Source organism: Hippopotamus amphibius, chromosome 9, assembly GCF_030028045.1.
Source record: "Hippopotamus amphibius kiboko isolate mHipAmp2 chromosome 9, mHipAmp2.hap2, whole genome shotgun sequence".
Lineage (NCBI taxonomy): Eukaryota > Metazoa > Chordata > Mammalia > Artiodactyla > Hippopotamidae > Hippopotamus > Hippopotamus amphibius.
In genome coordinates this window covers 106,406,158-106,418,362 of record NC_080194.1, presented here as the reverse complement: position 1 = coordinate 106,418,362, position 12,205 = coordinate 106,406,158, and the positions used below count along the sequence as shown (strand labels likewise).

The 12,205-nt window shown below is 51.3% G+C and overlaps 1 protein-coding gene and 1 non-coding gene across 3 annotated transcripts; both read right to left on the bottom strand.

Annotated features, from left to right (window-relative positions):
- Positions 1-937: 937 nt before the first annotated feature.
- Positions 938-12,183, bottom strand: BUD23 (BUD23 rRNA methyltransferase and ribosome maturation factor). 2 transcript variants are annotated; one of them, XM_057695025.1, is made up of 12 exons: positions 12,061-12,183; positions 11,922-11,959; positions 10,381-10,476; positions 10,207-10,289; positions 10,011-10,107; positions 7,831-7,927; positions 6,687-6,737; positions 5,860-5,945; positions 5,575-5,620; positions 5,343-5,410; positions 1,390-1,479; positions 938-1,242 (listed from the first exon to the last, which is right to left on the bottom strand). In XM_057695025.1, exons 1-12 carry the CDS (start codon positions 12,106-12,108, stop codon positions 1,188-1,190), a joined length of 855 nt encoding a protein of 284 aa, XP_057551008.1. In that variant the 5' UTR covers positions 12,109-12,183; the 3' UTR covers positions 938-1,187. The 2 variants fall into 2 exon arrangements, with proteins under 2 accessions (XP_057551008.1, XP_057551009.1); XM_057695026.1 differs by lacking the exons at positions 938-1,242; positions 1,390-1,479 and adding an exon at positions 1,486-3,585.
- Positions 1,923-2,056, bottom strand: LOC130829577 (small Cajal body-specific RNA 20). The gene has a single exon (XR_009047601.1). It is a non-coding gene; the product is annotated as a small Cajal body-specific RNA 20 (non-coding RNA).
- Positions 12,184-12,205: the final 22 nt, after the last annotated feature.

Below are 12,205 nucleotides of genomic sequence, written 5' to 3'. Positions count from 1 at the left end.
CTCCACTGTCTTGGGACCTCTCGAGTCTTAAACGCGCCCCCACCCAAAACCCCCTTCCTCGTTGACCGGCAAGGCGTGTGCATGCGAGCGCATGCGGCAGGGGCCGGGGCCGGGGCCGGGCCCCACCTCCCCTCAGCTTTGCTCCTGCCCAGTGACTGTGACCACTGTCCCTGTTGCCTTCTTGAACAGCGACTCCCCCCCGCCCCTTCACCAAAGGTCTCGGTACAACCAGCTGCCCATTTTGTGAAATTTTTATGTAGAATAAACATTTGTATCTGTACTAGGCTTCTGCTCTAGGTAGCGTCATGGCCTTAGAACTCGGGGGTGAACATCAGTGGCACCATGGGGCTCAGGCCAAGGATCCCAACCCCCTCCCTCAGCCTTCAACTTCCAGCCCCCCTGACCCCCCGCTCCTGCTTAACGCCTGATGTCTATTCTGTACTGCAGGCCCAGATCTGCTCCCTCCCCCCACTCTTCCAGGAGTCACAAGCGACCGCTGGATCCCCTCTCATCAGCCTGCTAGGCAGTCCTCCCCACACCCCAGGGCAGAACCTGCCCTTCTGACCACTAGGGATTGGAGAGAAGACAGGCCCCTCAGGCAGCCCAGTTCCTGGCTGGTCAGCAACTGACCAGCTCAGGCCAAAGGTCAGCCTAGGTTGCTGGGCTGGGTGATGCCTTCAGACCAAAAGGAAACCAGAGGCTGGGCACAGGCCTCAGGCCAACGGGTACCATGGATACATTTCATCCTACCCATGCTTCCCAACTCTGCCTGGTGTTGTAATTTATAATAGTCTCATCTAAGTCACACATAAGCAGCCCTAAATTAAAGGAATCTTGTTGCTTAAACCTAATTCATACCTGGGAATCAAGCCCCCACCAAAAGAGGAACTTCAGAAGTTGGTTTAGGATCACAGAGCTGAAAATAACAGAGCCAGAGTGCCAGAGAAAGTGCTTTATTGCTTTTAGAACAAGGTGCTTTTAGAACAAAGTAAGATGCTCTCAACTTTTAGTGAAGAAAACACTTTTAGAACTTTAAAACTTTTTAGAACTTTTCTAAAACTGTTTTTATCAGATGATAAAGTAGGCACTTCAATACAGGAAACTCTCCAAAGGCAAGTGCCTGGGCTGGGTGGCACAGCTCCCAACAGTGTGGTCCCCAAGCTGTCCCACAGGTCATGGCCGCCTGCTCAGAAGCGGGGCTTGCGCTTGCGGCCGGTGTACTGAGTATCAGGGCGAACCTTCCTGTGCAAAGAAATAACCATGGCGGGAGAAACAGAACAGTCTCAGGAGAAAGAATGAAGACCCCCTGGGACCCCTGAGGCCAGGTGAGCCCCGGGCCCTGGGTGGCCAGACCCCCTCCAGCCCACAGCCCACCCGGCCCGCACTCACTTGCCCTGCCGCCGCCGGCGCTCCTTCTTCTCTAGCACCCACTCCCGGCTCTTCCTCACCAGCCCCCGCCTCTCCATCCTGAATGGGACCCTGTGCGGGAGACACAGCTGTGAGCCAGGTGGAAGGGGTGGCCTGGCGGGCATGCGGGTTAACCTGGGCAGCAGAACGTGGTGAGCTTCCCGCGAGTCAGGTGGCCTCAGATGCCCCTTCCGCAACAGAAATCCCCATTCTGGATACCCCCTTTCTGGTGACACCTGCTGTGGCCAGAGAAGTTGTTTAGGAGGCAGGCGAGGTGGGGGTCCCCTTTGCGTGTAGGCATCCTCGCGGTGGGCGACCACGTTAGGTGTACATACTTGCCTGTGGGGCAGGCAGGGGCCAAGCTACTTTTGGGGCAACCCAGGCCAGGACTGGCTCACAAGAGCGGATGCAAGGAGAGCCAGAGGCCCCGTGCCCGCTGCTGCCACTTAAGGCCCTAGTCTGACTGTGGGGTCAGCACACTTGGTACAGACCCAGTTGGGGCTTCTAGTAACTACAAATGTCTGAGGCAGGAAAACAAGGCCACCCAGCTCGTGGCAGCCCCGACGATGGTCCTCCAGGGCTGATCTCGGCCTCCAGTCCTGGCTGAGGAGAAAGGGGACCTCCCACAGCTCTACCGGAGAGAGAGGCCCTGAGAACGGGGAGCCTGGGCCCTCAAACCACATCCCCACCTGGCAGTTGCAATCAAACTGTTTTCAGCCTTCGCATCCCATGGAGGCTGCTTGCCATTTGCGTAACCGATTCCCGAGTACCTGCATGCTCGGCCCAGAGAGGTTCTACCATGGGTATGAAGCAGCCCTGCCCCCTGAAGAGTCCACGGCTGGGCTGTGGCAGCGACCACCCGCACGAGGCAAAGCAAGTGCAGAGAGGCCAGGAGCTGCTAAGGGAGTGATGGGGGAAAGAAGAGGGCCATAGAGATAAGCTGGTATTTCTTCGTGCAGAAGGTGGAACAGCATTCCAGACAAAAACAATGCATGGAAATGAGGCACAGGGAAAGGACTGAAGGAGAAGGTTAGGGAGTACAAGAGCCCTGTTGCCTGGAGTCATGACTGGGAGAAGGGAAAGGGCCCAAGTGAGGCTCAGAGGATCTGCTGAGGATTGAGTCATTCTTGTAAGCGTCCTCCTTGCCTGAAGACCAGTGGAAGCCCGACTGCTTGACACAGCCTTCCTGCTGCTACTTCTCATCTGTTCTAACCTAAAGATAAAAGGCAGATTAAATAAAAAAACTCAGAATCCCCCTTGGCTGGGCCAGTTCATGGTGGTGTGAACACCAGCAAGAAACATGCCCTCCCTCCAGGAAGCAGTGAGGCCTTCTACCAAAGGAATGACAACACGTTCTAGATGTTAAGGTGTACAGAGACAGTAGCTCACGGAAGAAAGTTAAGAAGGCCTACAATGAGGGGACAGGAGTCCGATGTGCCAGACGTGATGCAGGAGGCAGCTGGAGATGCAGGACTAATCCCCAGGAGTCTCTAAGGAAGGACGGGCTCTGGGGTACCGCAGTGAACAGGGGGAAGATAATCAGCTGCAGGAGGGACGATGGGGCAGGGTCATCGGGGAGACAGAGGCAGTGAAGATGGTGAGCGGCCCGGACCACAGGTGCCAAGAGGGAAGTGGAGTCTGCAGTGCAAATGCCAGAGGGGACGGAGCCTTTGGAGAGAGCAGCTGACAAGAGGTAGAGGCGGGGTGGTGAGGATTAAGGAATACTAAATCAAGCAACATTGACAGGGTGGAGAGGGGAGGAAATTACAGAAAAATTAGGTAAACGTTTACAGAACTTTATTTAAAAATTTTTTTTTCGTTTTTGTCTTTTTGTTTTACTTTACCTATTTATTTATAAGCGGCCTGAATGTGATTAGACAGAAGTGACAGCACCAGGAGAAGCCCGGTCAGCCTTACAGTAGACAACGGCCTCCTCCCTGCCCTCCCCAAATCCCAGGACTTCAGGAGGAAGAGGCTGTAGGAAGATGAGGTCCACGCCAGGCACCGAGCTGAGTCCTGTACAGACATGCCCTTGACTCCTCAACACACTGCCCGAGTGGCTGGCACATCCCCCCATTTTTAAACAGATGAGAAAAGGATGCTCAGGCCCCACAACTTACCTAAGTTTACAGTTAGGACATGTCGTCTGTAGACACTGGTGTGAGGACAAGAGGGAGCCTAAGATGGACGGAGGGAGTTAAACAACTTGTACTTCCCTGTGAAACAGGAGATGGGATCACTCGCTGGGAGCAAGCGATAGGCACCTTAGAGCAGAAACAGCTGGGAGAGCCCGCAAGGCCCCATGGGGAATGGGCGGAGGAAGCTAAGGGAGATCTGTGGAGGGTCAAGGGTCAGGGGGCATCACTCCATGGCGGACACAAGGACCACACTCATGATTTTCACCACCCCTGGGCTTTCCTAACTCATCCATTCTCTGCCCGTCTTTCCTCTTAAATGTCTTAAAAGTCTCAAGACCTTTCACTCCTATCAATCAGAACTAAGAAAAACCTTCTCTACTACTGTATCATCAATTGTTCCTTCAACAAATACTGAACACCTTTTGCTAACAAGACACGCTGCTGGTGTCAGGGATACAATACAAGCCCCCACTAAGTTTTCATTCTAGTTGGGGACAGAAATAATACCACGTAAACAAATCCTTCTGATGTAGAGCAGTGAAAGGTGTTAGGGAAAATAAAGGCAAGGAGAACTCAACTGAAGCTTCTGAACAGAAAAGTGGCAAGATCTGATCTACGTTTTTTAAAAAGTACAAGACAAAGGGGAGGCTCTGTATTGCTGCACAGCAAATGAATTCAAAGAGGCCAAGTCAGAAAACAGGGAGACAACTGAGGTAGCTTTCAGTCATCTGGGCAGCGGTGATGGAGACCACGTAGGATTGGGGAAAAGGGAGGGACTGATTGGATGTGAGATGTTAAGGAAGACAGAAAGGGTTGAGAATGGAAAGAAAGGTGGAAAGAAGTTCGGAGGTGAAGACTGAGAACTCTGTTTTGTTCTGGAGACCTGTGAGAAGTTCAGGTATGGAGACTTAAGAGGGGAGGTGGTTTGGAATTCAGAGGTGGGATTGAGACCAAGGATACACACCTGGAGGTTCTGAATCTGTAGCTGGTGTGTTTAAGGCAGCAGCAGAGAGAGAAAAGAGGTCCAGGCTTGGCCCCAGAGTGGACTGAGGAGGAGCAGCCAGCGAGGTTAACAGAAAACCGGGACAGTGGGTGGGAGGCCAAAGGACGAAAGCGTGAAGGGCGCGGTTGGCTGCGTCAACTCCTACTGAGCAGGTGAGTTACAACGAGGACGGAGAAGGAAGAGACTGGGAAGTGACTCTGGGTTTGGCAAGACAGGCTGGTGGTGGCAAGAGCGATTTGTGATGAGACAAGCATGGACCAGAGGAGAAGACTGAGAACGGCAGGGGAGCCGGTGTGAGGAGTTCAGTCATAAAGGGAAGCTGATAAACAGGGCGGCAGCCAGGGGCTGTTACGGGGTTAAGGGAAGACCTTCCTGAAGATGGGAGAAACTGCGCAGCACATCTGTGTGCTGATGGGAATGACTTCGGAGAATAAAGACGAGGATGCCGGAGAGGAAAGGGAGCCACAAGAGCCAAGAGGGGATGGGGTCCGGGATGCAGGTGAAGGAGGTAGCCTTGAGAGGAGAGGACAGCCTGCTGGGTGTGGCAAGAGGGCAGGCAGAGAGGAAGGCTGCCCACGGATATCCGGAAGGGCCCCCCTTGCTCAGCTGGAGGTAGATGCAGGCACAGTCCCAGAGGGTTCCCCGGTCCGATTTCCGCCTTGGCATCACTGCCACATCGGACCCTGGGAGACTTGGTGAAAGCAGAGAGAAATAGAGGGGTCTTGCCGCCGTGTCTGATGAACCTGGTGGCAGCAACCGCCTGCGCCTTAGGCAGGGCTGCACAGCAGCCTTACCTCTCAGCCGTGAACGTGGACTCCCCGGCCTCCTCCTCCTCCTCCTCCTCGTTAGCTTCACTCAGGCCCTGCAGGAACCAAAGTGCTCAGATCACCCTGGAGATCTCTCAACCCATCTGCCCCACCCCAGAAGGCCTGGCACCCAGGCCTGAGCCCTCCCAAGAGGTACACGGCCCAGCCCCACAAGAAGGGAACAAGAAAAAGATGGGCCTACAAACTCAAGGTCCCTCACCTGTGGTATAAAGGTCGAAGGTCCAGAAAACAAACAGAGGTAGAACCTGAAACAAGAAAGCAGAGAGTGAGGGCCGCTCAGAAAGCCTCATAGGGCGAGACACGTCCTCCCGCCCCCCTCCCGCCCCAAAGGTACAGACACAGCCAAGCCTCTTGCCTGCCCAGGGGCCCCCCTGTGACCCAACGCAGCACTGCTCTGGTCCACTCATCAGGGGCCTGTGGGGGCCACACGGCACGGCCACCCTCTCTCCTGCAGCAGGGGTGGCGCCCTGGCCCCGACACTCACTTCTTGGCTTTGGCGCTGTTGGGGTAGTCCACCACCACACCACCAGTGAAGCCAGCCCTGGTGGCCTGGGTCGTGATCAGCTCCAACTGGGGAGAGAATAGCGGGGTGTCAGACAGAGCAGCTGGGGGAGCAGCAGCTTCCTGCCCAACCCCCTGGCCCCCACCTGGCCCCAGGATGGACCTTGCCTGGGAGAACTGAAGGTCTTCTTTACCAGACTACACCCAACCACGTCCCCGAGAGCCACGCAGAAAAGGTGCAACCTAGAACCAGCCTCGGCAGACACCTCCCTCGATAGATCACAGAACCACCAATTCCCCAATTCTCACTTTCTAGGCCAAGGACCCACCTCCTCACTCAAATCTCAGGAAATGAACTGCCACCCACTGCGAGGCAGACTCCTTCGTGTTGTTAGTCATGGACAGCTCGCCACGTGTCCCTCGGAGTCGGTACCTCCCACCCCCTCCCTGCTCACGCATCACCCTCCACAGAGCAGACCACTGTTGAGGTCCGCTCTCCCACCCCGTTATTTCTTCAGTTATGGAAATCAGCAGTATCAGATGGTTTCTCCGTCAAGAGAAGACAAACCTCCTACCCCCGCCCCCACCCCAGGCACCCCTCTTCCTTAGGACATCAGGTCATAAAATGTGCCAGCAGGGGCCACAGGGACCGCTCTGGGGAGTTCAGCCCCTCCTTTCCCACCAAGCAGCCTAAGGTTGCTTGTTCTGTCCCTTCCCGACAACAGGAGAGCAGGTAAGCGAGGAGCAGGACAGTTTACCTGTTCTGGGTCCCTCCCCCTTCCCTGCACCTCCACTAGCCGAGGGGCTCACCTGCTCTGAGTTCTCAGGGTACAGCTGCAGGACAGCCCGGGCTCCACGGACCTGCAAGAGAAACATGGCTACCTTGCAAATATCCCATGGGGTCCAAACACACTCAGCCCTCCTTTCCTGACTCACAAAATATTTACTGAGTTCCCATCACGTGCAAGGTGTCCTGTTCTCAGGGCTGGGAAATAGCCACAAACAAAGGAGACAGCCCCTGAACTTCCGCAGCTCACTTTTCAGGGCGGGAGGCAGCTAATTTACAGTAGTGATTAAGCACCAAAAAAAAAATACTTAGGACAAGGGGTGGTACGTGACAGAACCTATCAAGTTTAGTTTTGGTTCAAGGAAGGCCTCTCTCGGAGGGGATACTGGGGCAGAGACCTGAATGTAGTATGGAGCTGGCTATTTAAATGTCTCAGGGAAGAGCATTTTGGCAGAGAGTAAGCCAAACCCAAAGGCCCTCAGAACTTCAGGATTAACCCCAGGGTCTGAGTGGAAGAAAAACCACATTAATGCACAAGACCAGCCAGCTAACTGCCAGAACAACCCGCTCTAAGAAAGCCAGAGGTGAGGTGAGGTGACTACGGGGACCAAGAAACACCTGGACCCAAAGAACAAAAAAAGTGAAATAAGTCATTTTCAGAACTCAGAATCTCAAACTGAACAATGGAAGTCGACACCATCATTTCTAAAGACAAAATAAAGCTAATGAAAGCTTTCTCAGTGGTAAATAACCACCCTGCTCCCCATCTAAGCCTTGGCAGCAGGGGGAAAGCAAGGTGGGAGTTGGAGGATGTGTGCACTCTAGAAGGTGTCCTGTGTGTCCTTGACATGCTATCCCCGTCCTTACTCTCTGCAGCCCAGGCCCCCAAGCCAACTTCTGATTAAAATTCAGCAGAGAGGACACAGGAGTTGTGATCAGTCTCAGATTCTGACCTCGGTGTCTTCTCATTTCACTAGAGTGTCAGCCCCCCGAGCTTTCTCTTTTTTTAGGCTGAGGATGGGGACCTAAGTAGCCACAAAAAGGTCCTGCCATCCCTGCAGTCATCTGAATGGCCTTCCCACATGGCACCTCCCCTTCATCACGCTACCTGCAGGGCAAGGGAGGGACAGGCAGCCAGCCCGGGTGGGGAGGAGATCTCATACTTACCAGAACAGAGTAAAGAGAAGAAAAGAAGCAGTACAGGCGCTTGGCAGGAATGTCGGACTTCTTGTTAGCATTGCAAAGCCACTGCACCGCAGAAATGCTGAAAGAGGAAGAGACCTAGTCAGGAAAGGGAGCGACACGCGCAGCTCATCCCTACCTCTTCACAACCAACACCACACATTCTCGATCTCCAGATGAAACCCTCCTGCCCACAACTCTTCGTTGGCACGTGCAGATCCACTCCAGGTCATTATTCTACAACACTGGATCCAACAGGGTCTACAGAAGGTGAGCGGGAACTTCTCGGGGCCAGTCCAAGGAAACATTTCCTCAATCTTGTCTCTACACACATCTCAAGTTTAGCATTACTCAGCAGGTCAAGGCTCTCCTTGCCACCTACCCCTTCATCCCTTCCTCCAATCAAGGGAAACACGCTTTGGACTTACACAAAGCCATTCGCTCTCCTCCTAAATCATTTCCTTTAACTGTACCTGCTAAGTGTCTCCACGATCCCCAGATTTAGAACCTCAAGCAGTGAGTATGTCCTCCTTTCCGGCACTCCCATCCTCACTGCTGTGCACACACACGCACAAGACCCCCAAACCCTGCTGGTGTGTCGGACCGCCTCTCCCGGCTTTACTTCCCTCCACCACTCTCCTGGGTCAGCACTCGTTACCGCTGCCACTGCTTCAACCACTTATCTCTCCTCTCACTTCTCTTGAATAATCTTCCTATAACGCAGACCCAATCTTGTCACTCCCCAGCTTCCCATCAACTACTGAATAAAGCCCACACTTTTCAGGACGGAGTTAAAAGCCTTCTAGGAACCAACCCCACACACTCTCATCTTCCGTGGAATTTCTCATCCCTATGTCTATGAGACTCCTTTCCCCACCCACTTCTATGCATTTGCCCACACTGTTCCTTCACTCTGAAACCCTCTCCTTGACTATCCAAATTCCTCCCAGCCTTCAAAGCCCAGCCCCGGCCCCTCCTGCGCAAAGCTTTCCTGTGCGCTTACTTCTCTTCGTAACTCTGGTGGCTCCCACGACTCCCTAGTGCACACCCCACACTGGGAGCTCGTGTTTAGTAACTTGGTCCATATCTTACAGCACCTAAAAAACCATGAAGAATCTTACAAACTTTTGGACTTTCATTTCCACAAACTCCACAGCACCTCGGACAATTTCTTGCACGTAACAAGTGTTGAAAAGGAGAAGCTTGCCATACCACCTGTCCTCTTAAAAACAAACTAAAAATGATTGTTTACTACTGAAACATACAGGACCACATTGCTGACATTTGGTTTTCTGTAGCTTAGAACATCTCACCTGATTATTACTAAAAAGCAATTGCTATTTTTGAAACGCTTTTTTTCCTCTCCAATCTTGTTCCCACATGTAAGCTAATCCCTTACTCTAAAAGACAATCTTCAAATCCAAATTTGTACTCCTCACCCATATTCCTACTGTGTATCCCTACAGCTCAATCTATTATCACAGGAGGTCATCCCCCACGGAATAATTAAACTATGACTTCCTCCCCTACCCCCACTTCTACCCCATCAACAAAACACTAAACCAAATACTAATCAGAACTTACCACAGAAAACAAAGAACAACTTCATGTTTCTAACAGTAATTTCAGTGTTCTAAGATCTGTTATCAAAGTACTACGTACGCATTCAAAACTTGAACCTAATGCCTCAGAAAGGACTCCTAAGCCACTGAAGAGATTGGAGTGGTCGGGGCCACCCTCCACTACAAAGTTCTTTGAAAAGAAGTCAACAAGATGGCTGCTGGGGCCAACAAGATGGCTGCTGGGGCCAACAAGATGGCTGCTGGGACCAACAAAATGGCTGCTGGGACCCACAAAATGGCTCCTGGAGGCTCAGAAGACCACCTCCCTGCCCCCCACCCCCAGGCCACACACACACACACACACACACACACACACAAAGCAGAGATATCTATACCATGGTGCCTGAAGCTGGCAGTGCAAGATAATCACAGGAGTAGTTTTGAAATACAAAACAATACATATTTGAGGGCCTTGCACTGACCTTATAAATCTGAAAATCCTGGGGGATGTGTATTTTTAAGTATTCTGTGCGATTCTGCTACAGAGCCAGGTTTGGGAAGCACTGGCCTCCAGGACTAAAAGCAGGACATTAAGACTCTTACCTAATACAACCATCAAAGGAGCCCGGTTTGAAGGGGATACCCTGACCCATGTCCCCCAGAAGTAGGTCTCCCTCTGTGTCTCGGTCCAAGGCCGCATCTACATTGGAGAAGAGTAGGTGAGGAATCAAACAATCTGCATCACTGCTCCACGCTCACGGAGGGGAGTCCACCCCAGTGCTAGACAGGACATACTCACCCAGCATGGCAGGGCTGATATCAATGCCCACCCAGTAGTGTCCTTCATCTGAGAGGTAATCTCCACTCAGCCCAGAACCGCAGCTAGAAGACACAGTTAAACAGGGACTCAACAGTGTGAGCAGCAAAGACATCCCACCACCTGGACTATCTGAACTGGGCCCCAGGATCTCACCCAATATCCAACAGGTAACAGGGCTGACCCTCAGGCAGATAAAGGAGCTCCAATGCTCGCCCGGCCATTTTGGTTTGGACATCAATCATCCGTGAGCTAAAAAGACAGAAACACAGCAAGTGGTAAAGGAGTTCTGGGCTGAAAGCTCACCCAGACCAAGAAAAGCCAAAGAAAAAGAGAAAGGAACAATCATCCTGAGGTACCCTTTCCCAGTCAACAAACTCAAATACAACCATTTAAAAGTGAGCCCATATGTGTATAAAAACAGATGATTAAACTTGGTGTACCTCAAAATAAATAAATAAATAAATAAATAAATAAAATAAATAAAAATAAAAGTGAGCCCAAAAGTCCATGCAATACAACGTGTTACTTTGCTCTGACACAAATTAAAAGCGTGCCAGCTGCAGAGCTACTGTGAAGAGAACAAATCATTTATCTAAGGATCAACCATTGGGTATTTTCAACTCCACCAGCCTCTGACATTGTATTACTTAAAAACATGTTTTCTAGAAGAATTATCAAGTATAGCTACCCCCATATAGAAGGGTCAACAAGGCACAACAAAAATTATAGCAGCGCTGTCCACAGGGACATAATACAAACCACCTGAGACATTCTAGAGGCTACGTTTAAAAAGAAATTAAATATGTAAAATTGACTGTAATATTACACTCTATACTAAACTTTATTTAACCCAATATGCTCAAAACATCATTTCAAAACATAACATAAAAAACAATCAATAAAATACTTCACACTTTCTCCATACTAAGTTTAGCAGGTTAAATATATTTCAATAGACAGCTGATGATTACTGGTTACCATACTGAACAGAAGAGGTCTAGAGTGTATCTGGCTTTCCCAAGATCCAGGGAAAGGGTCACACATAACAGTTTTCAAAATGCTTTAACACAAGGCTCTGCAACTGGAAAAAAGTTTCTATTTACAACATAATGACAACTACCCAGAGATTTTTGCTGACTCTGTCTGGTACTCTAATTTGAACAAAAAAGAGAAAACAGGTATCTGCAGAACTTTCTTACAGAGTACTGTATCAGAAAGAAGACGTTTGGAAGTCCTTGCTCTAGCCCTCATCTGTTAATGGACTTCATAATCATACAAAAAACCACCCTCTGTGAAATTCAGATACTCTACCAACAGCTGTTCTGAAGATTTACTGAGATGATGTAAATTGGGGCATACAGTAAGCATTCAATGAATATTATTTCCTTTCCCCCAACAGCACTGACTCCTTACACATGTCCACTGCGTCCAACCTATTTTGTCACGCGCTTAAAATAAGCTGCCACATTAGAGAAAGTAGGTATGATCACTCCCGTTCTGATGTTGAGGTCACTGAGATCCAGAGAGGATTCTGAGGTTTAAAGTTGACTTTGCCAGTGTTGAAAATGGAATCAACTCAGGTCTATTCCTTCCCCCACCCCCAAATTCTGCGTGCTTTCCAAGCAACCTCCGCAATCAGGGCAACTTGCCGGTTCCCGACCCCCGACGCCCCACAACATCCAGGCTCCCCTTACTTGCGCACGTATTTCCGGGCTTCATTCTTGTCGTAGAACTGCACGGAGAAAAAAAAAAAGGAAGGGGAGTCGGGGGAGGATTCAGGACACAGAGGCCCTGGGAGAAGAAAAGAGGGTGCCCGCAGGTCACCGGCCTCACCAGCTCCGGGGGCCCGCTGTGCTCCGGTCTCCGCCCGCGAGACGCCATCCCCGCGCTTCGGCCACACGTCTAGCGCAAGCGGCTCCCCGAGCCCGGCTTTTATGTCATCAGTTTGGCGCCCGCCTCGTAATACGCATGCTCCACC

Excerpts from the sequence above, each read along its gene's own strand:
- BUD23 (XM_057695025.1), bottom strand. The coding sequence starts at position 12,108 with ATGGCGTCTCGCGGGCGGAGACCGGAGCACAGCGGGCCCCCGGAGCTG. Across the intron at positions 10,290-10,380 it reads TGTTACCTGTTGGATATTGG|CTGCGGTTCTGGGCTGAGTG; the intron begins GTGAGATCCTGG and ends TGTGTCTTCTAG. Across the intron at positions 6,738-7,830 it reads CTTCTCTTTACTCTGTTCTG|GTCCGTGGAGCCCGGGCTGT; the intron begins GTAAGTATGAGA and ends TTTCTCTTGCAG.